A 24,754-nucleotide genomic window follows, 5' to 3' on the forward strand; every position below is an offset into this window, starting at 1 on the left:
TCATGTTAAAATGTGTTTTTGAGTGATCTGTTGCTTTTAATTGTATGACTGACATGGCCAATAAAATTTCTCGTATGTTGTGAAACATACTTGGCTAATAAAGTGTGATTCTGATTCTGAAAAATACCCAAATGGCTTGGCCTCCACAGCCGTCTGTGGCAATGAATTCCACAGATTTACCACCCTCCGACTAAATAAATTCCTCCTCATCTCCTTTCTAAAAGTATGTCCTTTTATTCTGAGGTTCTATCTTCTGGTCATAGATTCTCACCCCATCTGCTAATCTACCCTCTAATCTGTATCTCTAATCGAGGTACAGGATACTGAGTTGGATGATCAGCCATGATCATATTGAATGGCAGTGCTGGCTCGAAGGGCCGAATGGCCTATTCCTGCACCTATTTTCTATGTTGCAAATGACTAATAAGATGATGTTAATAATTCAAGCATGGTTATGGACTTTTTTCCGAGACCGGTTTGTCTCTATACCAGTAGCGGTGCTTTAAGGAAATGCAGCACGCATTCAACAGTAGTGCCTTTGCTCCAGTCATCATTACCCTCTGGTAGACAAAAGTGCTGGAGAAACTCAGCGGGTGCAGCAGCATCTATGGAGCGAAGGAAATAGGCAACGTTTCGGGACGAAACGTTGCCTATTTCCTTCGCTCCATAGATGCTGCTGCACCCGCTGAATTTTCCAGCACTTTTGACTACCTTCGATTTCCCAGCATCTGCAGTTCCTTCTTAAAAAAATCACTACCCTCTGTCTGTGTGAGTTCACATACACCATGATTTCAATCAAGTTCCCAACCAACCCCTAAAACCTCATACCCAGATCGCCGCTGCTGTACCAGGAATTAAATCAACTAATTTTAGAGGGCGTGGATTAAATTTTAAAAATTACTCCTGGTGTAAGCTTTCCCGTGCACTTTCTGGGTGGTGGTTGGTTCCCGCCTGCACCCAAGCTCTGGGTTAATTCGATACATTTTGCAAGTGTTGGAAAAAAATGTGTAAACGAACCCCTATCGTTGTGTGAAACGCGGCCAATGTCAAACGCACGCGTGAGAGCGCTAGGTAATACAACCCTACCTTTAATTAAATAAAATATTCCCCTTTTCGCAGGTAATCCCAAATTGTCCCTTGCAAAAAAAAATGTATTGCGGGCAATTTGCATCAGAAGACCAGCCCTCGAGAATTTCTGCAGCCGAAACAACATGTTCATGACCTCTCTCCCCCTCACCCTTATCTAGTCTAACTTGAAACTGGCCACCTTAAGAGATAGTGGACAGGGATTTAGGAACCTCCTTCTAAGATATAGCTCGCCGGGTCGGTTCACCTTCTAGAGAAGAAAGGGAGAGGGCACCACGTCCCCGGCTCCACGCGTGAACAAATATGTCACGTACACCCTGCCCATAAGACGTCAACGCTTACCTCTCCCAACCCTATGAGCGTCCATGGACAGATTGCGTCCCGCCATGCGAAGGCGGCTCTACAGCCTACCTCAGCAGATAGACCCCAAAGGCAGCATCATGGACGAGGAGGAAGACAACGAGGAGGACAGTGGCAGCAAAAGCATCAGGATGAAGGCGATGCCTTCACCCCCAGGCGAGGGAGGAGGAGGCCGGGGGAACAGCAGCAGCGAGAGCAAGCCAGGGGAGCCGAAGCAGGGAGAGGTGGAGACGGTGGTGAGCATGAAATGCAACACGAACGGCGACTGCAGGGTGACCCGAGGAAGCCAGTCGTCCATCAGCAGGGCAGAGCTCAACAGGGGCGAGGAGACCAAGTCGGACATGGAGGGAGGGGGTTCCACCCACAGCGGGGACAAGAAAGAGAACAAAGTGGCTTTCTCCGCCGTGCCGAGCAGGAAATTATCCCAGCTTCAGCCCCGGGCGAGGAATTCCGTCAGCTTCTTGAAATCGGATGGCGCTGAGCAGATTGTGGCCGAGGATGGGGACCAGCTCGGCAGCCAGGCGAGTTTCTTGCAGAGGCAGTTTGGGGCCATGCTACAGCCCGGGGTGAACAAGTTCTCCCTGCGAATGTTTGGCAGCCAGAAGGCTGTGGAGAGGGAGCAAGAGAGGGTGAAGTCGGCCGGGGCTTGGGTTATCCACCCTTACAGTGACTTTCGGTGAGTGTTGCAACTGGGCGTTAAAACGTGATGCACTCAAACCGTACTTGTACCTGCCTGTTTCACACAATCACACACACAATACAATACAATACGGTTTTATTCGTCACATTGCACATAAAGTGCAAGTGAAACACACACACATCTGCCCCCCACCGCCCCGCCATTAAACTTGATGCAAACACACTTGCACATAACGACTGCAAAGCTAAACAACAAAATCTCCCCCCATTGCATCGTTCGCCACACCTACGACATTGAAGGTCGCCTCTTCAAATGACACGAACCTCTTCAAATGAGTTGCCTGTTCATCCCCACTGACAAGGCACTCCCAAAAATAACATTGGAGATTATTTAGCAAACACCCAGCCAGCCAGTCATCAATGCAGCCGCCCCCCTTTCACTTTGTGCTCCTGCCCCTGTCTCCTTCGCACGGGGTCGGAGAGTAAGTGCGTGCTTCAAAAAGCGAATCAGGTTTTAGCTCCGGAGGAGAGGCCAGACGGCCGCAGTGAACGGAAACTGTCCTCTGCTCTGGGTGGGGAGGGGTGGTGAAGTGCCTGTAAACCAAGTATATTTGCTGTAAGCTGCCGCTGAGCTCCCGGCGGGAGGTGGTCCAGGGGGATAGAAAGACCGCAGACTTAACTTCTCACCGCCCTATATATCTCCCAATGGTCTCCAGGCATTGCTAACCACACACTGTGGCGCCGTTTCCCTTTAAACCGGCTAATTATATTCAGCTTTTGTATATAGTCTGCAGAAGTAGCACAGTGTTTGGTGACATTTAGTTCTTTCCAGGAAGGGACGCTCACTTTATTGTCTGGGACAAGGAAATGTGGACTCCAAATGTGTAAAGGTGACCTGAGGATTCATTACACACACAAAAAATGTCATTGATGCATATCCGAGGCTTCTGTGTCCTTGGGGCGTGAGGCAGCATTCTCATCACCACGTCCCCACCCCTGGAGCGGCGGAGCCGTCTCATCAGCAGCTTCTCCGGGTGGAGTCGCGGACGGGCGTGTGTTCGGCTCCCCGGAGAAGGGTGGGGGGCGCATTTAAAAAAAACACATTCTGCTCTCCCCACTGCAGGCAAAATTGCTTCGTTTTAAAATTAAAAAATAAAAACAATAATTGGAGGCTTTACAGCCCTGGGAACCTCAACCAATGTTTTGTTTACCGGCTTCTCACACATCTTTTTTTTAAAAATCAGTTCATTTGGAACTAATCTGGAATTATACGTAGATCATAGAAAAGTACAGCACAGGAACAGTCCCAATGGTCCACAATATCCCCGATACCAAGACAAACCAATCTCTTCTGCCTAACGTGATCCAGATCCCTCAATTTCCCGCAGATCCATGTGCCTATCTGAAAGCCTCTTAGAAAACATAGAAAATAGGTGCAGAAGTAGACCATTCGGCCCTTCGAGCCAGCACCGCCATTCAATATGATCATGGCTGATCATCCAATATCAGAACCCTGTTCCTACTTCCTCCCCCAAACTACTTGATTCCGTTAGCAATGGATGCCACTACTGTATTTGCCCCCCTTGCCAGCATGTTCCATGCATCCACCACCCAAAAAAATATGTTGCCATGCACATCTTTAAACTTACCCCGTCGCAAGTTCAACCTATGCTCTCTGGTATTTGATATTTCCACCCCAGGGGAAAGGTTCTGACTGTCTACCATGTCTCATTATTTTATCTACTTCTACTATGTCTCCCCCTCAGTCTTCAGCACTCCAGAGAAAACAATCCAAATTTGCTCAAACTCTCCTTGTAAACTAATACCAACTAGTCTAAGCGGCATTTTGGTGTAAAGTAGCTCCTACCAATGCAAAACATAAAGGCCCATTATGTTGTGTCTTATAAATTATAACTATTGTCTTTTCATTGCAAAAAATACATACATCTGTCAATTTTCACATATCCATATTTTATGGTAGATACTACTGCACAAGTTTAAGTCTGTTTGCCCATCATTACACTTACAGTTTCCTTCTGTTGCCTAACCAACATAAATGAAAACCACTTTGTATTTATTTGAATAAAGCACCGACTTATTGTTCATCTTTCTTTGACACCATTCTTGGCATAGTTTAACTCTCAATCATGTCAATTTATTTACTTAATAGTGTCCCCTATGAATGAGGGTTGTTGAGTAAAGATGAACGATTTCACACAATGTCAACAAAATCTTCTATAATTTAACTGGAATTGCTTTGATCTGTATCTCCATAAGTGTGGTATAGGTCACTCACAGATTTATAACCAGTGAGTTACCAGTATGCAGAATAGATCCACAGAGCTATACACCGTGCCCTTTGGTCCACCTTATCCACGCTGACCAAGTTGGCATATTGGGTGAGTGTCTCATTTGCCTGTATTGGACCCATATCCCTCTAAACCCTTCCAATCCCTATATCTGGCCAAACGTATCTTCTAAAAGTCATAATTGTAATAATAACATCCTTACCACTCAGCTTATCCCAACAGCAATGCCCAGGCAAATATTTGGATACTTTTCATAAACCATAAAACGTCTTCTTTGGTTCCAATAAGTCATATCAGATAATCATTGATTGCTTCCAAATGTGAGATTTTTTTAGCCATTTTCACACCATTTTGTATGTTTTCCACCGAGATCAATTTATTTGTATCTTCTTGTCTTACCCTTTACCTTCTCCTTATGTTCATAATGTCCACCAATTAATCTAAAAGAAGCAAGAAGCTTTCGCTGGTCTAATTTCCATTCAGTGGTGGAATAGATTGCATATAAATTATGCAATTAACAAATGTTATGTTTCCATATTTTGAACAATGGATTATTAATTTTGCATTCCTCACTTTCAGAAAACTTTATTTGAAGTGATTTGGAAGGGTTTCATTTGTTTTTAAGCTTTGATTTGCACAATGCACCATTCTCTCATTTGGAACTACCAAGTAATTTTTTTTTCAGGCTTCACAGTTGAATGGAACTTGAAAATAGGCATATCTGAGGTCATTTTTGATTGTAAAGGTCATGCAATAGGGGAATGCATTGGATTGAAGGTGGACAGCTATTTATTATGAAAATTAATGTTGATGTTATCCATTTTAGAAAGGTTGGCCTTTTGAGATATCCATTCCATATGTTTATGTTCATTTTAATATGCAATAACACCAATTAAATATGAATTGTTTCCTGCCATTCTATTTTGATAATGATGCCTTGCAGGGAATATCCCTGTATGTTGTAGGTTATGTAATGTGTGTGCTAGGGAGAGAGGGAGAGGCTTAGATATAAAGAGAGGAAGAGGCAGAGAGAGATTAAGCAAGATAGCGGTAGGTAGAGAGAGAGAGAGAGGGAGAGAGATAAATGCACCAACCACAGCTCCTGATGAATCTAAGTGCATGTTTAGACTCAACTGAAGTCCCAGTGGAATAGTTGCCACCACGTTTGACAATGATATATTAACAGTTGCAGCACTAGGAATATCTTACCAAAGGCACTGTAAAATAATAACTGCAAAGTGTGTGGTACACAAGATGATTAATATATAGAAGTATGGGCAACCTATACAGTAAAGTTTATTGTGAAGATGTTTCATATATTAACATTTCAGTTTGCCTATTAAAGCATTTATGAATCAAAACAATGTAAATCTATTACCCTGCATGTTCCTCTCCACAGGCTGTGCAAAGGCATCCATAAATAAAAACAACATTGTTAACTAAACAATCAGCTGCATTAAAATCTCAATCACTGCCTTGTTTGTTCATTTGTTCTACAGAAATATAATGGAGACCTTTGGTGATTACACTGTGCAAGTGATAATTTGAGTTATAAAGATAGCTCAGGTATAAAACAGACATCCAGTCAGAAGCAGAGATGAATAAGATGAAGACTTGCTTTCACCTCATTGCCAAGTATCTCGATACTTTGATTGTTTTTCAAATGAATCCCACAGCAATTCCAAAGTAAGAGAGTTTGCCAGGAGTTTTAGCAAATTAATCATCAGATATTATTGGCAGCATTGCCTCCCATGATTCCAGCGATGAATGGCGATTTTATGCTAAAAATATGGGTGAACAGATAATTTTACTTCGGAGTCACGTGAGTGACTACGTGAAGGACCCCGCCACGACGCATGCGTGTCATATCGCTTTCACGCTTGCGAAACGACAGGCGGGGTGGAGCGTCCCCCGCAGCGGTAAGTTTGAAACCGCGACCTGCAGGTAACTGATTTACTCTGCGGTAGTTTTTGTCCCGCGCTGTTTTTACACGGGGGGGAAGCTGGACAAAATAGTGTCCACAAGTGCTGCGAGTAAAGCTGGCTGGGGAGGACCGCGAAGTTGCGGGAGCCAGCAGCAGCTGAAGGCACAAGCCCCGTAAGGGATCAGCTGTGCCGACTTTTGGTCCCGCGCCGGCCAGAACACCACGGCCGGGCGGAAGACTATTCAAATGGGGCCGTCTACTTTTTCAACAAGTCGAAAACGGCAGGAGACGGGGTGGAACGACGTTCCCCCGTAGCGACAATTTTAACTTGGACCTGCAGGTAAGAGCTGCGGTCTTTTTGTGTTTTTACCATGCTAATTACAGGTGGAGAAACCAACGGGCTGCAACAAAGCTGGTGGGCTAGATGGGATCCGATGTCGCCTCCGCACCGGCCAGATCCACTCCACGGCAGTAAGGACAAAGCTGGTGAGGGAGGACCGCGAAGCAGTGGGCAGCCAGCAGCAGCCAGCGGCACTCGGATCACCGATAGTGGGATCAGCTGTGCCCGATGTCGCCTCCGCACCGGCCAGATCCACGCAGCCGGGCGGAAAGGCTAGACACAAAAACAAACAAGGTCGTGGACTCAGAGGAGTCCGACTTTGAACAACCGCGGGCGGCCAGCGACCGAGAGCGCTGGAGCCGGATGGAGCGGTGTGTGGAGCATTTGCTCCAATGTGACAGACTCCGGGAGATGGAGTCGGGTCACTGTGGGCCCTATGATAAACCCACAGCAGTACCTCTTGAAGGGCTGCACAGTGCTTCTACCTCATCAGAGGGGAGCACTGCGGGTCAGTTCTGGGCTGACCTGGAAGAGGGGTCCGCAGAAGGAAAGACAAGTGTGCAAGGGGTGCAGGAACAAGAGACCTATGGCAGGGGACAGAGCGTTACTCTGTTGGGACTCACCCACTGGTAACAAAACTTAGGAGGGGAATTTTTAATACTAATCCCCCAAGAACCAGGTACTCCCAAATATGGGATGTAAGTATTATCCTGAAGATGCTCAGGAATTGGTCTCCAGCAACAGCTCTGTCCCTACACAGACTGACATTAAAAACAGTCATGCTAATGGCATTGGTCACGGCACAGAGGGTACAGTCACTGCATAAACTAAGACTGGACAACATGACTTCCTCAACAGAAAATATTATGTTTCATATCTATGAGTTAGTAAGCAGAACAGACAGGGATCAGCAGGCCTCAATATACAATTTAGGTCATACCCAAACAGATGACCGTCTGTGTATAATAAGACATCTGTCGTTATACATGGAGAAAACAAAAATCCTAAGAGGCAATGAGAAGGCACTTTTTGGTCAGCCACTAGCAACCACACAAAAGAGTGACGGTCCAGACCATCTCAAGATGGCTGAAACAGGTGCTAACACAGGCTGGGGTGGATACTAATATTTAAATCTCATTCCACCAGGGCTGCAGCTACATCGGCAGCGATACAGTTGGATGTACCAATGGACCAAATCCTCAAGGCAGCAGGATGGTCAGGGGGATGTTACCACTATTCCTCCTACAGTCATCAAGGCAGATGTGATGCATGGACTCGTTTCCACGGCATGAAATCACAGAGCTTTAAAATCTTCATGTAGTCACTCACGTGACTCCGAAGTAAAATAGTAATATTAAACGAGAACTTACCAGTTTGAAGTTTGATCTGTATTTTATGAGGAGTTACGATGAGGGATTACATGCCCTCCGCTCCCACCTTTGATCATATACTTAACTGGTATCTCTTCTCTAATCTTACTATGTTTAGTCATTACAGTTATCTGTGATTTCACACCGCTGCTTTGAAGAATGACACGCATGCGTCGTGGCGGGGTTCTTCACGTAATCCCTCATCGTGACTCCTCATAAAATACAGATCAAACTTCAAACTGGTAAGTTCTCGTTTAATCTTACTATTAAAGCATGAAGTATCTCTCTCTCCCTCACCCTCTCTCTCTCCCTCTCGCCCTCTCCCCCCTCTCCCTCTCCCCTCCCCCTCTCTCACCTCTCCCTCTCCCTCTCCCCCTCCCCCTCTCTCTCTTTCTCCCTCTCTCTCCCGCTCTCTCCCTCCCTCCCTCTCTCTCTCTCTCGCTCTCTCTCTCTCTCGCTCTCTCTCTCTCCCTCTCATGGAAACATTGAAACAGAAAATAGGTGCAGGAGTAGGCCATTCGGCCCTTCGAGCCTGCACCGCCATTCAATATGATCATGGCTCTCTCCCCCTCTCTCTCTCCCTCCCCCTCTCTTTCTCTCCCTCCCCCTCTCTTTCTCCCCCTCTCCCTCTCTCTCGCTCTCCACCCCTCTCCCTCTCTCCTCCTCTCTTTCTCCCCCTCTCTCTCTCTCCCCCCTTCTCTCTCTCCCCTTCTCTCCCCCCCCCCCCTCTCTCTCTCCCTCACCCCCTCTCCCACACACACTCAAATTACATTGTATACATATACAGCAATGGTGGCGCAATGGTAGAATTTTGCTTTGGCGCAGTGTCTGAATTCCCAATCTCAGGGATTATAGGCATTATGCAATTGTAAAGTGAATTGCTAAACTTAAGCAAACAAGCTGGTGAGTCCAAGCACAGATTCATCAAGAGCATAAAATGAGTAAACACTTGCTGGTAAACAGACTCCAAATCAATTTATTCTTTCAGTAATTCATATTTGCAATATATCAATAACTTTTCACATTTATTGTTTTCGGAAACCTACCTTTATAGGAGACTTGGAAATGAACAAGGGAAGATTTTAAACTAACTTGTCTATTCATCTACATAAACATGTGCAGTATTCAGAGGTGTGATTGAAAATCTTTATCAGGTGCTTTTATTTTGAATATTATTTCATGCAGCTGGTAAACTTCAGTCACAATTACTTTGCGACACAATGACAGTGCTATTTTCTAAGCAGAGTTTAAATTCTGTTTATAAAATATAATAGCACTGATTTAATGTCTGAATGCCATGAATAATGTGTGGTAAATATTCAGACAAGGCTGCCTCTCCTAATATGAACAAATACAAATATAGTTGCGAATTGCTTCCCCTGTGGCTACAGACCTGCACTTTGATAAGATGATAGCAAACAAAGTCATTAGGTTTGAATTGGAAATGTGCATATTGTCCAAAATTATTGCAAACCAGTAGAATCAGTAGGCAAATCGCACCATGAATATGAAATGTATAAGAAGGAACTGCAGATACTCATTTACACCGAAGATAGACACACAATGCTGGAGTAACTCAGCGGGTCAGGCTGCATCTCTGGAGAAAAGGAATAGGTGACATTTCGGGTCGAGACCCTTCATCAGACACTGAAGGGTCTGAAGGTCTCAACCTGAAACATCACCTATTCCTTTTCTCCAGAGACGCTGCCAGACCTGCTGAGTTACTCCAGCATTTTGTGTCTACCTTGGATATGAATGTGGATATGGATATAGATATGCAAACGTGATAATATCTGGTGGTGACGTTTGGAAATTGGTCCTTCGTCTAATTTAATGAATTCAAATCCAGCAGAAGGAGTCATGCATCTGCCAGGAACCAATGTACAATAGAGCTTACATAGAAACATAGAAAATAGGTGCAGGAGTAGGCCATTCGGCCCTTCGAGCCTGCACCTCATGGCTCATGGCTAATGGCTGATCATCCAACTCAGTATCCTGTACCTGCCTTCTCTCCATACCCCCGATCCCTTTAGCCACAAGGGCCACATCTACATCCCTCTTAAATATAGCCAATGAACTGGCCTCAACTACCTTCAGTGGCAGAGAATTCCACAGATTCACCACTCTCTGTGTAAAAAATGATTTTCTCATCTCAGTCCTAAAAGACTTCCCCCTTATCCTTAAACTGTGACCCCTTGTTCTGGACTTCCCCAACATCGGGAACAATCTTCCTGCATCTAGCCTGTCCAACCCCTTAAGAATTTTGTAAGTTTCTAGAAGATCCCCCCTTAATCTTCTAAATTCTAGCGAGTACAAGCCGAGTCTATCCAGTCTTTCTTCATATGAAAGTCCTGCCATCCCAGGAATCAGTCTGGTGAACCTTCTCTGTACTCCCTCTATGGCAAGAATGTCTTTCCTCAGATTAGGAGACCAAAACTGTACTCAATACTCCAGGTGTGGTCTCACCAAGACCCTGTACAACTGCAGTAGAACCTCCCTGCTCCTATACTCAAATACTTTTGCTATGAATAACCATTTATAGCTTCTATAACCATAACACAAAAGCATAAATTCAGCAATTAATATCAATCTACCTTAAATGGCACTGGCCTCCACATAAAACTGAAAAGTACCTTATTCCTCAAACTAAATGTCTTCACCTTGACTAACAGGAAGTTCACAACATCTGAATTAACTCCCTCACCCATCTCAACTCCCATGTTCTCTCTTAGAAACTATTCTTCCCCATTCACGCTTTGTTTATTATTCCTTATTGTTTTAACGACTACTCTGTGCAGAAAACCCCCCAAATATAGCGTTTCGCACAGTGATAAACTAGAAAAAACAAAAGAAAAACATTTCTCCAAAATTGTTTCACATTGAAATGACCTTGAACTCATTCTGCACCAGAGAGTAATTTCGACAACGTTGCGAATTCTGGCAACTAATGAGAGAGTGGGATATCCGGAATGAGTTACAATCTTGCCCTCGGTATTTTGTTTATTCATTCGCACGTCGCATCGCAACGGTGGCCAGTGGGGAATAGTCTCATCTGGCTGGGGAGTTTAAGGCTTCCTGCTCGCTCTCCAGGCAGAGAATCCTTCGAGCGCACAATCTACCAGGTGGCGCCTGCTGCTTGAAGCTGGAACCCCAGCGGAGTTCAACAGTGGAGCTGTCTGTGGTCCTGAAGCGTAGCCACACGCAGAGAGACTGGCCCTTTTTCTCTCGTTTTCATCTCTCCCGCCTACTTTCCTTGCCACTTCCACTGGATTTTCGCTGCATTGTAAATGTCAATGCAAACCCCCGTCCATTTAGAAGCAGGGGCTGCAGCCAACATCCACAATTAGCACGCAACAGGGACATTTTTTGTTGTACAAATGACAATGAACTAAACTCAAACTCAAAACTCAATTTTAATGACAATTCAACGTTTCCCTGTTATTTTTGATCTGTGTTTCCCATCACTTGACATTAAGCACAGCAATAGTGCCTGCTAATTTAGACAGGTGACTACAGGAAATCAATTACAACGATTTATTTAAAGGTTTATAATACAACAGAAAGTCCCACGCACAGCCCAATGACCAGTCGAGAGATCTGACAGGGCACACAAAAATGCTGGAGAAACTCAGCGGGTGCAGCAGCATCTATGGAGCGAAGGAAATAGGTAACGTTTCGGGCCGAAACCCTTCTTCAGACATGTTGCCTGTTGGTTATGTTTAGCATAAAGAAAAGCACAGCGCTTGCAGTGTTTTTAAGATCCCAATTAGGGCCTTCCATAACCCAAAGGGACCTAATCTTAATTCCCTTCCATTAAACACTGGGTTTTTTTCCAGATATTTTTGAGGTACAAAATATGAAGCTGGATCTGGCCTACCTTTGGTTTGTTGATCTGAACCACAAAACAAAACTAAAAAAAAAAAAAAGTGAACGTAGTTTCTGCAGCTATGATTTAAACCAGTTAAATGAATATATCTGAGAAAATGAACCAGGTTTTGTGAGATTCCAAATAAATGCTGAGATATTGTTATGGAAGCTGTTTACCATAACCAATTATCATTTTTATTTTTGGATGCTGGATTTCTGGTGGAACGAGAAAAACATTGATCTACTTTTGGCTAAAGTTCAAAGACTAAATGATTCCCCCAGCCGTGGCATCATCAGACATTGCTTCAAAACATTTGGCAAAGGGGAAGATTGCACACTCAGCTTTTAAACTCTGTTTAAATTTGACAAATGAGTGTCTCCAACATTCATCAGGGAACTGAAAAAAGAAAGAAAAAAATCTAATTTTTTTTAAACGTATTGCCTAGGATGGATGTGCAATGGCTCACAAAGCAGTCATAGAGTTATAGATGTACTGCTGGAAACAGACCCTCCGGCCCACTTTTCCATGCTGATCAAGATGCGCATCGAAGCTAGTCCCATCTGCCCATGTTAGGCCCATATGGCAGGGCCCAGTAATGAGTAGGTTACCTATGATGAGTGTTTGTCGGCACTGGGCCCATCTTGGGTAGAGTGGATACGGAGAGGATCTTTTCATGAATGGGAGAGTCCAGCACTCAGAATTAAACAACATTCTTTTCGGAAGGAGATGAGATGAAATGTCTTTAGTCAGAGGGTGGTGAATCTGTGGAATTCTTTGCCACAGAAGACTGTGGAGGCCGTCAGTGGATATTTTTAAGTCAGAGATAGATAGACTCTTGATTAGTGCAGGTGTCAGTAGTTATGGGGAGCAGGCAGGAGAATGGGGTTAGGAGGGAGAGATATATCAGCCATGATTGATTGGCGGAGTAGACTTGATGGACCGAATGGCCTAATTCTAAGCCTATCACTTATGGCATATGACTTATATCCTTCAAAACCTTTCCTTTCCATGTACCTGTCCAGATATATTTTAGATGTTGTCATTGTACCTACCTCTACTACTTCGTCTGCAGTATGTTTCATACACCCATCATCCTCTTTATGAAAAAGTTGTTCTTCATGTTTCTATTAAATCTTTCCCCTCTCACCTTAAATTAATCTCTCTTATATTTGATATCTCGCACATAAAAAGACTTTGTGCATTCACCCTATCTTTTCCCCTCATGATTTTATACACCTCGATAAGATTAGCTCTCTGCCTCATGTGCTCTGGGAAATAAAGTCCCAGCCTGCCCATCCTCTATAGCTCAGACTCTCAAGTCCTGGCAACATTCTTGTAGTTCTTCTCTGCACTCTTTCCACCTTGATGGCATCTTTCCTACAGCAGGGTACCTTTGATTGAACACAACATTCGAAGTGTAGCCTCACCAATATCTTGTACAGCTGTAACGTAATGTCCCAACCTCTACCTTCACTTCCAGGACTGATGAAGTCCAGCTTTCAAAAAGTCTTCTTTATCTCCTGATCATGATGCTCCTTCCAGGGAACTATATTTAGAACTTTTAAAACTCTTGTGATGTAGAATCATTGAAACATTAGATCAATTGCTGCAAGATCTTAGGCAGAATAATAAATTAACGGGAGTTCCTACTTTTGTAGGTTCTCATCAAATATTACCAGCAATTTCATGAGCTACCAGAGCAGGTGAATTAAAAGTCTGTAATAAAGCATTATATATTTATAAATTGATATTTATATCGTTTAACATCAGCATTAATTCATGTTAAAGGATTATATTTTAAATTATGGGCACAATTGACTGGTGATCCATCTGCAAGAGAGTTTGCCTCAAATTTACTCAAATCAGGAAATGCGGAAATTAAATACAAAGACTCAGCAGGAGTGATTTTGATGAAAAACGTGTGCCAACTTGTTTTTTTATGTTTTTTATGTTTTTTCTCTCCAAAAGTAGCTTAATACAATTTGAATTATCAATAGTTGCACGAAAGAGCAATTTTAGCATCAAAAATGCTGGTCATGAATAAAGACCTTCTTTTGACAACCTCTACAGTACAAATCTACTCACAGTGCCAGACATTGATGAGACTGTATGTTTTTCCTGTTGAATTTCTAAACTTCCTTCCACCAACTAATGTGCCATCACATAAACATAAGTGAAAGAAGGATGTTCAAGCGTGCTAATGAGGAACTTGAACCAACAGATACTATGTAGCGGCCAAAGGTTATCAGTTCAAAATTTACTTCCACGTGTATCATGGGGGGCAATGCTGTTGGAGAAATAGCTCTTCCTTGAAAGTGGCGTCACAGGTAGATAGGGTGGTCAAGAAGACTTTTGGCAGATTGGCCTTTAGCAGTCACAGCATTGAGTTTAGGAGTTGGGAGGTCATGTTACAGGTATACAATATATTGGTGAGGTCACATTTAGAATATTGTGTTCATCTATGATCACCGTGCTTTAGGAATGATGTTGTTCGGCAGGAAATGGTGCAGAGAACATTTACAGGGATGTTGCCAGGACTCGAGGGCCTGAGCAATAAGGAAAAGATGAGCAGGCTAGGACTTTATTCTTTGGAGGGCAGGAGAATTAGGGGTAATCTTATAGAGGTGTATATGATCATGAGAGGAATAGACAGGGTAAACGCACAGTCTTTTACCCAACGTGGGGGAATCGAGAACCAGATAACATAGATTTAAGGTGAGGGGTGAAAAATGTAATAGGAACCTGAGGGTGGTGGGTGTATGGAACGAGCTGCCTTGGGAAGTAGTTGAGGCAGGTACTATCACATCATTTAAGAAACATTTGAACGGGTACATGGATTGGATAGGGTTGGAGGAATAAGGGCCAAATGCAGGCAGATAGATGGGACATGTTGGTCGGTGTGGGCAAGTCGGGCTGAAGGGTCTGTTTCCACCCTGTATGACTCTATCCATCAGATACCCATTATTCCACATGATTTACCTTTTTAAATGAAACAACTTCATTTCCACCCATCTGCCAATTAAACCCCCATCACCTGTATCCACTTCTCAATAGCCACACTTTGTCCCACTATGATTTTTCCCCCCAGCTTTCTCTCCCCAACTGCTATCAGTCTGAAGATGGGTCTCAACCTGTAATGCTACCTATCCATTCCCTCCACCAATGCTGCCTGACCCGCTGAGTTACTCCAGCACTTTGTTTTTTCTTGGTGCTTGGTGCTTATACACCTTTTCTTGCTGGTTGCCTGTGCCTCCATCTTGTACCTCAAGGATTCCATCTCCGGTTCCAGACCTCAGAGTTCAGACCCAACCCGGATTACAGGTTCCGACAGTTGATCTGCGCTTTTCACAACAGTTCCGTTTCCGTGCCCTGCGTTCCACACAGGTTGTGATGCGCCGGCACCAGCAGGCCCTCGCTCTGACTCCCCCGCTGCTCCGGGCCTCACTCACCCAGACGTGCAATGGACCCCAACTGTATTTCATTTGACGCCAGATCCCCAGCCTCAACAAACGCTTCCTTGCCTCCCTGGACTCTACTAAGGATCACAAACCTGCCTGCCTCCAGACCGATCCCTCCGCCGACACTCCTCGAGTCAAACGCCCACAGGCCCGAGGCTCCACCACTGGACCATGCCGCCTGCCCGACCACCACGGAGTCAAGACCCGGGTTGCCATTGCGCCACGAGGAGCAGCACCATAGCTGGGCCCCAGCTATACCTGCCTCTTTTAGGGTACATTGAACAATCCCTCTTCCAGGCGCACACTGGCCCTATCCCCGAACTCTATCTCCATTGCATTGACAACTGGATCAGTGCTACCTCCTGCACCCATACTGAACTCATGGATTTCATTAACCTCACCATCAATTTCCATCCTGCACTCAAATTCACTTGGACCATCTCCCTCCCCTTTCTTGATCTCACTGTCTCCATCACAGGAGATAGACTATTGACAAACATCTAGAACCAAATTTTGTTTGAACTTCATTTGAGGTTCAAATGACAAAAAACGGTATTGTATTGTATTGTATTACAAACCCACTGACTCCCACAACTATCTTGACTACACTCTTCCTACCCTGCTTCCTGCAAAGACTATTCCCAATTCCTCTGTCTACATCGCAGCTGCGCCCAAGATGAGGTGTCACATACCAGGACATCTGAGATGTCCTCATTCTTTAGGGAATGGGGGTTCCCCTCTTCCATCATAGATGAGGCCCTCAGATGTGTCTCCTCGGTACCCCACAGCTCCGCCTTGCTCCCCCACCCCTTAGTCACAATAGAGTCCCTCTAGTCCCCTTACCTTTCACCCCACCTGTCATCGCATACAAAGCATAATCCTCCAACATTTTCCACTATTGAATCCCACCACTAGTCACATCTTCCCATCTCCACCCCTTTCCGTCTTCCACAGAAATCATTCCCTTCGCAACTCCCTGGTTAACTCATCCCTTCCCACCCAAACCATCCCCTCCCCAGGTACCTTCACCTGCAACTGCAGGAGATGCAATCCCTGTTGCTATACCTCCTCCCTCGACTTTGACAAGGGACCCCGACAGTCCTTTCAGGTTAGGCAGAGGTTCACTTGCATCTCCTCCAACCTCATCTAATGTATCCGTGGTTCAAAATGTGGACTCCATGTTATACATCGGCGAGTCCAAACGTAGACTGCACGATCATGACACTGTACACCTTCACTCAGTCCGCCAGGACCTACCTGATCTCCCAGTTGCTAAACACTTTAATTCCCTTGTGTTTAAGAAGGAACTGCAGATGCTGGAAAATCAAAGGTACACAAAAAAGCTGGAGAAACTCAGCGGGTGCAGCAGCATCTATGGAGCGAAGGAAATAGGCAATGTTTCGGGCCAAAACCCTTCTTCAGACTGATCGGGGGTGGGGGGGGCGGGGGGCGGGGAGAAGAAAGGACAAAGGAGGAGGAGCCCGAAGGCTGGGGGATGGGAGGAGACAGCAGGAGGGCTGTGGAAGGGGAGGATACAGCAAGGACTAACAAAATTGGGAGAATTCGATGTTCATGCCCCCAGGATGCAGACTCCCCAAGCGGAATATGAGGTGCTGTTCCTCCAATTTCGGGTGTTGCTCGCTCTGGCTATGGAGGAGACCCAGGACAGAGAGGTCGGATACGGAGTGGGAGGGGGAGTTGAAGTGCTGAGCCACCGGGAGGTCAGGTTGGTTATTGCGGACCGAGCGGAGGTGTTCGGCGAAACAATTGCCCAACCTCCGCTTAGTCTCACCGATGTAGATCTGCTGACATCTAGAGCAGCGGATGCAATAGATGAGGTTGGAGGAGATGCAGGTAAACCTCTGTTGCACCTGGAATGACTGCTTGGGTCCTTGAATGGAGTCGAGGGGGGAGGTAAAGGGACAAGTGTTGCATCTCTTGCAGTTGCAAGAAAAAGTGCCCGGGGAGGGGGTGGTACGGGAGGGAAGGGAAGAATTGACAAGGGAGTTATGGAGGGAGCGGTCTTTGCAGAAGGCAGATATGGGGGGAGATGGGAAGATGTGGCGAGTGGTGGGTTCATGTTGGAGGTGGCGAAACTGACGGCGGATTACTTGTTGTACCATCTCCAACTTGTCGCCACCTCCGCTCGGTCTGCAATAACCAGCCTGACCTCCCGGTGGCTCAGCACTTCAACTCCCCCTCCCACTCTGTATCCGACCTCTCTGTCCTGGGTCTCCTCCATGGCCAGAGCGAGCAACACCGGAAATTGGAGGAACAGCACCTCATATTCCGCTTGGGGAGTCTGCATCCTGGGGGCATGAACATCGAATTTTCCCAATTTTGTTAGTCCTTGCTGTCTCCTCCCCTTCCTCAGCCCTCCTGCTGTCTCCTCCCATCCCCTGCATCTGCGATTCCTTGTGGCTTTAGCCTCAGTTCCCTGTCAACTTACTTCTTCTCTGAGCACGAACAAGGTGCATGGATAACCATTAAAAGCTGGTGGTCTTAACCTCAAAAGGTAGTTGAGGCCAGTTCATTGGCTATATTTAAGAGGGAGTTAGATGTGGCCCTTGTGGCTCAAGGGATCAGGAGGTATGGAGAGAAGGCAGGTACAGGATACTGAGTTGGATGATCAGCCATGATCATATTGAATGGCGGTGCAGGCTCGAAGGGCCGAATGGCCTACTCCTGCACCTATTTTCTATGTTTCTAAAACCCAGTACTATTCCCATTTAAATGGGCTCACCAGAATTGAAGATAAAAATAATCTATACATTTTTACACTGGGTTCAAAAGAAATATATGTATTCTGAATCACTTCAGCAGTGAAATCAAGGAACTATACACATTTAGGCATATACCTTCTTAAAGAGAATTATGTTAGTAATATTTGCATGCATCTTTATTTCACGTGTATAGGATTTGATTGCTAATTTTAGTTGAACCACATAATTTTAACTATCTAATTATATTGATGGAATAATTCTATATTTAAATTAGTTTTTTTTTCTCATTCACGGGAAGTGTGATAAAACACACCGAATACATGCAAACATGCAAATAAATGCAAACATCATGATTGCCAGCATAACACACAAGGAACGCTAAGTAGAGCAGTCAGTGTTTGAATACATTTTATTACCGGATTCCCACTTAAAGCATTGATAACTGTAGAAAGTTATTGAATGTTGTGCACATTTGTTGCATATTGGTATAAAGGAAATTATAATTGAATCTGCACTATCGGACTGCCGATCTTGTGCATTCGATCATCAGTATGCAGCGAGGATGCCGACACTCCTCGAGTCAACCTTGCTATTTTTTTTTCAGAATTGATGGTTAGGTGTAGCGAACCACATTCATAACAGCAGTTTGAGGTGGGGATCTCCCCGGTTGAAAGAGCAGGTGATTTACTGCTCAGAAAAGAGAAGTACTACCTACTTCCCCATGTCTGAGACACAGGGGTTTTGTGCTCTTCAGAAGGAAGCCTGCAGATGTCCCACTAGTCTGGTCCTTTTAAAAACGAGCGATTCCTGCAGTCAGACTCTCCTTGTGCCGACCTTGCGGAGGAGACACTGTCACCTGATCCAGGAGAGCTGAAGTACATTGGTGACCTTAAATCGATGGTGTTAGCCACAATCTGTCAGAGATTCATTGCCGCCTTGACACCAGCGATAACAGGTGTGCCCCTTCTTTGTTACAGCATTATGCCTACATTTTACTAATCGTTAAGGTTACCTCTTTCCATATCACATTGCCACACTTTTGAGTGCCGATCGAATGCAAACTTAACTCTTGCCTGTGATATTCCATGAATGAATTCACCTAAAGCAGCCCCCCCCTCCCCCTCTTTCCCCGACGGTTCTCGTTCGTCTACTTTCCTTTGTTCAGTCCCTTTCTCTTTAGTGTTCAGTTCATTCACAATTTGAAGTCTCTTTTGTGAAGGGAAACAATTAAGTCAATAAAGAATAAAGAACCAAAAACACGTGGACACAATTTCACTGACTATTTGAATCAGTGGACTTTGAGCAATGATGCAACGAAGGAAAGGATTAGAGGGATATGGGGCAAAAGTGGCTAGGTGAAACTAGTGTAGATGGGACATCTTGGTCCACATGGGCAAGTTGGGATGAATAGCTGCTTTCCATGCAGCATGATTATGATATTTCTCTATGATATTTTGTATTTTTTGTCCTCTGTCAAGATTCAATTGACTCTCCCCCTCATCCCCTTCCACCCATATCCCTCGCTCCAGTTTTACATTTCACTCCTCCTCTTCTCTCCTTACCTCACATCCTTTTGTCTCCTTTTCACCTCTAGAAATTTGTCACTGCCTCCTCCCATCTGCCAATCACCCTCCTCACCAGTATCCACCTATCACTTTTGATTGCTCTGGGTATCAGGGATTATGGGGAGAAGGCAGGTGAGGAGGGTTAAGAGGGAAATTATGTTAACACCATTTAAAAGACACTGGACAGGTACATGGATAGCAAAGGTTTATCCAGATGTACATTATTTGCAGGCAAATGGGACTAGCTGAGATGGGACATCATGGCTGGCATGGACAAGTTGGGCTGAAGGGCCTGTTTCTGTGACTATGCTCCTAACTTCACTATCATCGCAATTTGACTGTAGTTTGTGAAACATCAAGCTAAGCAACTCTCACATGGCTTATTTGAATTACTTCAGTTTTAGCCAAGTGCCAACACGAGAGTTGACTCTTTGCCATATTTAAATCTATCACTTGAAACAAGCAGAACTCTGCATGACGTGCAAGGAAGAATATGCAAGGCTTCCCATTTCTCTTATCTAAAAAGTCACAAGCAGTTGCCTTTATGATTTTGATTATTTCATTCATACAACTAAGTGTCATACAGCTCGGAAACAGGCCCTTCGGTCCTACTTGTCTTTGTTGTCCAAATGCCCCAACTAAGTTTGTCCCATTTACCCAGCATTGGTAATATCTCTTTCCACCTTTCCTCTCCATGTGCCAATTCTCATCTCTATTCTAAAGTTACTTTCTTTAGTTTTGAGGATGTGCCATCTAGTTCTGGACACTCCCACTACTGGAAACATTCTTTCCACGTCCAATCTATCTAGGCCTCGAAGAGACCATACACTATTTTTATTTAATGATGTTTTAGTCTTCTGGTGGTCCCAACATGTTGTTGGCATTATTGGGATTCAATTTTAGTAAATAATATTATTGGCTTTTAACACAGCTTTTAAAGTAGTTCTCAGCATCACCATTACACAAATCAATGGAACACCAACTTTCTTGTTCAAATCATGTGATTGAAGTAACAGAAGCAAAACATAATTTGTTAATCAGCTGATACAGTAATAATAAAATTATATAACTACAACTATTGTTGGTTTAACAATATAAGTATTATGTGCATGGGATGCTGCCAAATAGACATGCTACATTAAGAATGTTAATACTTTGTGCTCTTTTTTAGGTGTATTAGATATGCTTGCATCCCTAATAAACCATCTTTACATAGCCTAAATTGTAGTATTTGCTGTGCATTTTACTTTTGTCACCATGGTTGGTTACATGAAAATCCAAACAACAATTTGTCTTCTGGAGACACAAGAAACTGCGGGTGCGGGAATCCTGAGTAAAACACAAAGTACTGGAGTTACTCAGTGGGTCAAGCAGCATCTATGGAGGGAATGGATCGACCATGTTTCAGATAAACGCCATGTAGGATAAATAATTTGTCTTACATGGGTATTCGAGAAGATAAAATCAAGATAGTTTTCACTATGAGAAACTCATTGCATGACACACATTCTGCTGACAGACATTTTCAAGTCCTTCATTTCATGTTTTAAAACATTTTTTCAGTGAGATAAAATGGTGGCACATCAAGAGGGTGTAAAGTGTGAAGGTTTTTATTAATACTAATATTTTCTAACATTTTTTTGCTTTCTTTATTTGAGAACGGTACAAGCACTTGAGAGAAACCTGTAGGTTTCTGGTGGGAAATAACATAGATTTTTTTCTGATGAAACAATAGATGTAAACTGCTTAAGGAAAATAGTTGGTTCCACAAGAAGATGAACAATTAAGTTGGCATTTAAAATGCTGATGGTCATTGGATATACTCAGCAGAAAAAGGTATTTCACTAAAATCTCTGAATTTTGTTTTAATAAATAAATGAAGGATATAAGCTAAAGAGAATAGCTATATTTTCACCAATACAGACACAGTTCTATCTATAGGGCTGGAGTTAATGTAATAACATGGCCTTTCAGGTAATTACTCATCTGGAGAGACAGTGTAATTTATAGTTCACAAGGCTCCATATTTCACAGGAAAGGCCACCTATGTCACTCATACTGGCTATTTTTATTAAAGCAATGAATTAACTTTCTAAAACAGAACCATGTTTTGAAAACGATGTTCAGGATTTATTGCACTCGGTCTATTATAATTATTTTATGACAGTCACATCAGGGCAGATGCAATTGAACCTCTAACCTGTACAGAATGATCTTTGACACCGGATTCAGTCCGCTTTGTCACAAAACCGCTGGTTCGATGTCAACTGGAATGTAGCCAGCCCTCCTCTTTTCCAATATCACAGGTAAAATCACATGTATTGGCAGCATGGAGTTCTACAAAATGGCTGCCCCAACAATACCTATAACTTGTACGTCAAAATCTTATAGAGAGGTGAGTTTGGGAGACTCAACAAAGGGAAAAGAAAATCTCTTGTTATGGTTTTGAAAAGTGGTCCAAATATTCCAACATTGCTAATCAATGTTGTTTCTCACCCAGGAACATGACTGGAATACCTAAAAATACCTACAGCTCTTTAAAAAAAAATTGCAGTCAAAAAGGAGACTTTACAGAGGGAATGAGATTTGTGGAACAATTATGAGGTTCTTCTTCTTCTTCTTGCGTATGGCGTGCACAGCTTTAAGTTGTCGTACAACTTGTTCTATTTGATTGTATTTGATTGTGCACACCAGGTTGATTGCATTCGGTGAAACAGGGCGGACCACGTGAAGGTTGCAATCTTCCACCCCAACAATTATGAGGTTCAAGGAGTTTATGAAATTGAATCAAAGTTGTTTCTCACCTACAAAAATGACTGAAATGCCTCAAGATGTGAGCTCGTAAAAAAAAAATGCAGTCAAAAAGCAGACTTTATATTAGGAATTATGTAATATCAGTAATGCAAATATTCCATATGGAACAAATAGTGGGTAATATTAGCTTAAATCCAAAGAAGTTATGGCACGCTTTTATAATTCGGAGAAGGATGCACAATTCTTTCACTCCAGTCTGTCAGGGATGTGCACTTGAGAGAATAGCGGGGACTGATGAGATGATTTCAAAATGGAATATTAGGGAGATTTGACCTTAGCAGTTCAGATAGAAGATGGTTTAAGTGAGATCTCATGTGGTTCTTAAAATATTAAATGACAAAGACAAGTTCGATCAAATATTATTCCGTGAGTCAGGCTTATAGAACATGAGAATAGAATTTAAAGTAAGGAGAAGAAAAATTAAGCAATGAACTCATGTTTATTTTAAGAGTGGTACATTGTGGAACGATTGACCAAGTAAAGTGGAAATCAAAATCCACTCAATTTAGACAGAGTTATTTGAAATGCCAAAAATATTCTGGTGGGTATTGCATTTTATTTTTTAATGTCATAATAGAGTTATAGATTACCTGAAATATCATAGAGATCTGTTATTATCATTAAATTTTTATTAACCTTTAAGTAATGAGATTCAATGATTCTCAAAGGAATGTTTACAAATTCTTTATACCTAACATTTAGATTTTAAAAGGATACTGGGTCTGATTATTTTTTTTGGAGGCTGTTAATTAAATTGTTATCTCTCTTTTCAGGTTTTACTGGGATTTCACAATGTTGTTGTTTATGGTTGGAAATCTCATAATTATCCCAGTAGGAATCACTTTTTTCAAGGAAGAAACCACAACCCCATGGATTATCTTTAATGTTGTATCTGATACTTTCTTCCTTATGGATTTGGTCTTAAACTTCAGGACTGGAATTGTTTTCGAAGATAACACTGAGATCATTCTGGACCCACGGAAAATTAAGAAGACCTATTTAAAAAGTTGGTTTATTGTAGACTTTATCTCCTCAATCCCCGTGGATTATATATTTTTGATAGTAGAAAAAGGAATTGATTCAGAAGTTTATAAAACTGCCAGAGCTCTACGGATTGTACGTTTTACAAAAATTCTCAGCCTTTTACGATTATTGAGACTCTCGAGATTGATTAGGTACATCCACCAATGGGAAGAGGTAAGACTATTTACAAATAAATACTCTTTGCTCTTTTTTTCAGTTCTATTACATCATTACAACTGTAGTAATTTAGATTTGATGAGATATAAATTAATTACAGGCCTTTTTCTAAAGATATTAAATGAAATCAACAATGCTCCTTTTAGCAGTGCTGCGAACTATGAATGAATGAATGAATAAATGAATGAATTAATTCTTTATTGTCACATGTGATAAGTCCCAGTGAAATTCTTTGCTTGCTTACCCAATGTATGCAAATATTTAAGAAGGAACTGCAGATGCTGGAAATTCGAAGGTAGACAAAAATGCTGGAGAAACTTAGCGCGTGAGGCAGCATCTGAAGAAAGGTTTTAGCCCGAAATGTCGCCCATTTCCTTCGCTCCATAGATGCTGCCTCACCCGCTGGGTTTCTCCAGCATTTTTGTCTACCCAAGGTATGCAAATAGTTGCCATGTAAAGGACACTGACAAAGTTACTAACTAATCTCCTGTATATAAGTGTCCAGTTCTTGATTACATTTTGGTTGGACATTCTGTCATGCACATTATGAACCTGTTAATACAATTAATTCAGAAATATGCATACTTTTTTGGGATATTTATGACTTAATGAGGATAAATTTATTGGCATAAAAAGTGTAAAAACTGAAATATTCAGCAGGGTGAATGTGGAAAGAGAAACAAAATTAATGTCTCGGGTACACAACCTTTCATCACACGTGGGAGGAGCTGTGGATAAATAAGGTTTAAGATGGAGCCAAAGATGGGATGGGAGAAGAGAACAAATCAAAAGGTCTACAATAGGATGGAATGTGGGAAGGTTTAAATAGCAAGGCCACGCAGAGTGGTGAGGAATGAAACAAAGAACAAAATGGTTTTTGGTTATTGCTTACAATATTAATACTTTAAGTCCACACTGAAATCTTGAGCAAATGATGTAGGTTGACAACTTTGTGGAAAGTCGCATTGTTGGAAATATCATCAAAGTGAGACATTTCTTCCATCTCATATTGATATAAAGTATTCCAAGCCGTAATTCAGGGAAGAGCAGAGACGTTGTCACTGTGTTCTGGGAATCAATCAAATGATCATGCCGTTT

At 43.0% G+C, this 24,754-nt stretch overlaps 1 protein-coding gene across 1 annotated transcript in view; it reads left to right on the forward strand.

Annotated features, from left to right (window-relative positions):
* Window positions 1-1,361: 1,361 nt before the first annotated feature.
* Window positions 1,362-24,754, forward strand: part of LOC116989292 (potassium/sodium hyperpolarization-activated cyclic nucleotide-gated channel 1-like) — a 117,078-nt gene continuing 93,685 nt past the window's right edge. Inside the window, exons 1-2 of the mRNA XM_033046518.1 lie at window positions 1,362-2,122; window positions 23,230-23,653. Coding sequence (XP_032902409.1) covers window positions 1,452-2,122; window positions 23,230-23,653 — 1,095 coding nt within the window. The 5' untranslated portion in view covers window positions 1,362-1,451. The remainder of the gene's footprint in view (window positions 2,123-23,229; window positions 23,654-24,754) is intronic.

The sequence above is a fragment of the Amblyraja radiata genome, chromosome 29 (genome assembly GCF_010909765.2).
Source record: "Amblyraja radiata isolate CabotCenter1 chromosome 29, sAmbRad1.1.pri, whole genome shotgun sequence".
In the NCBI taxonomy this organism is placed as follows: Eukaryota; Metazoa; Chordata; class Chondrichthyes; order Rajiformes; family Rajidae; genus Amblyraja; species Amblyraja radiata.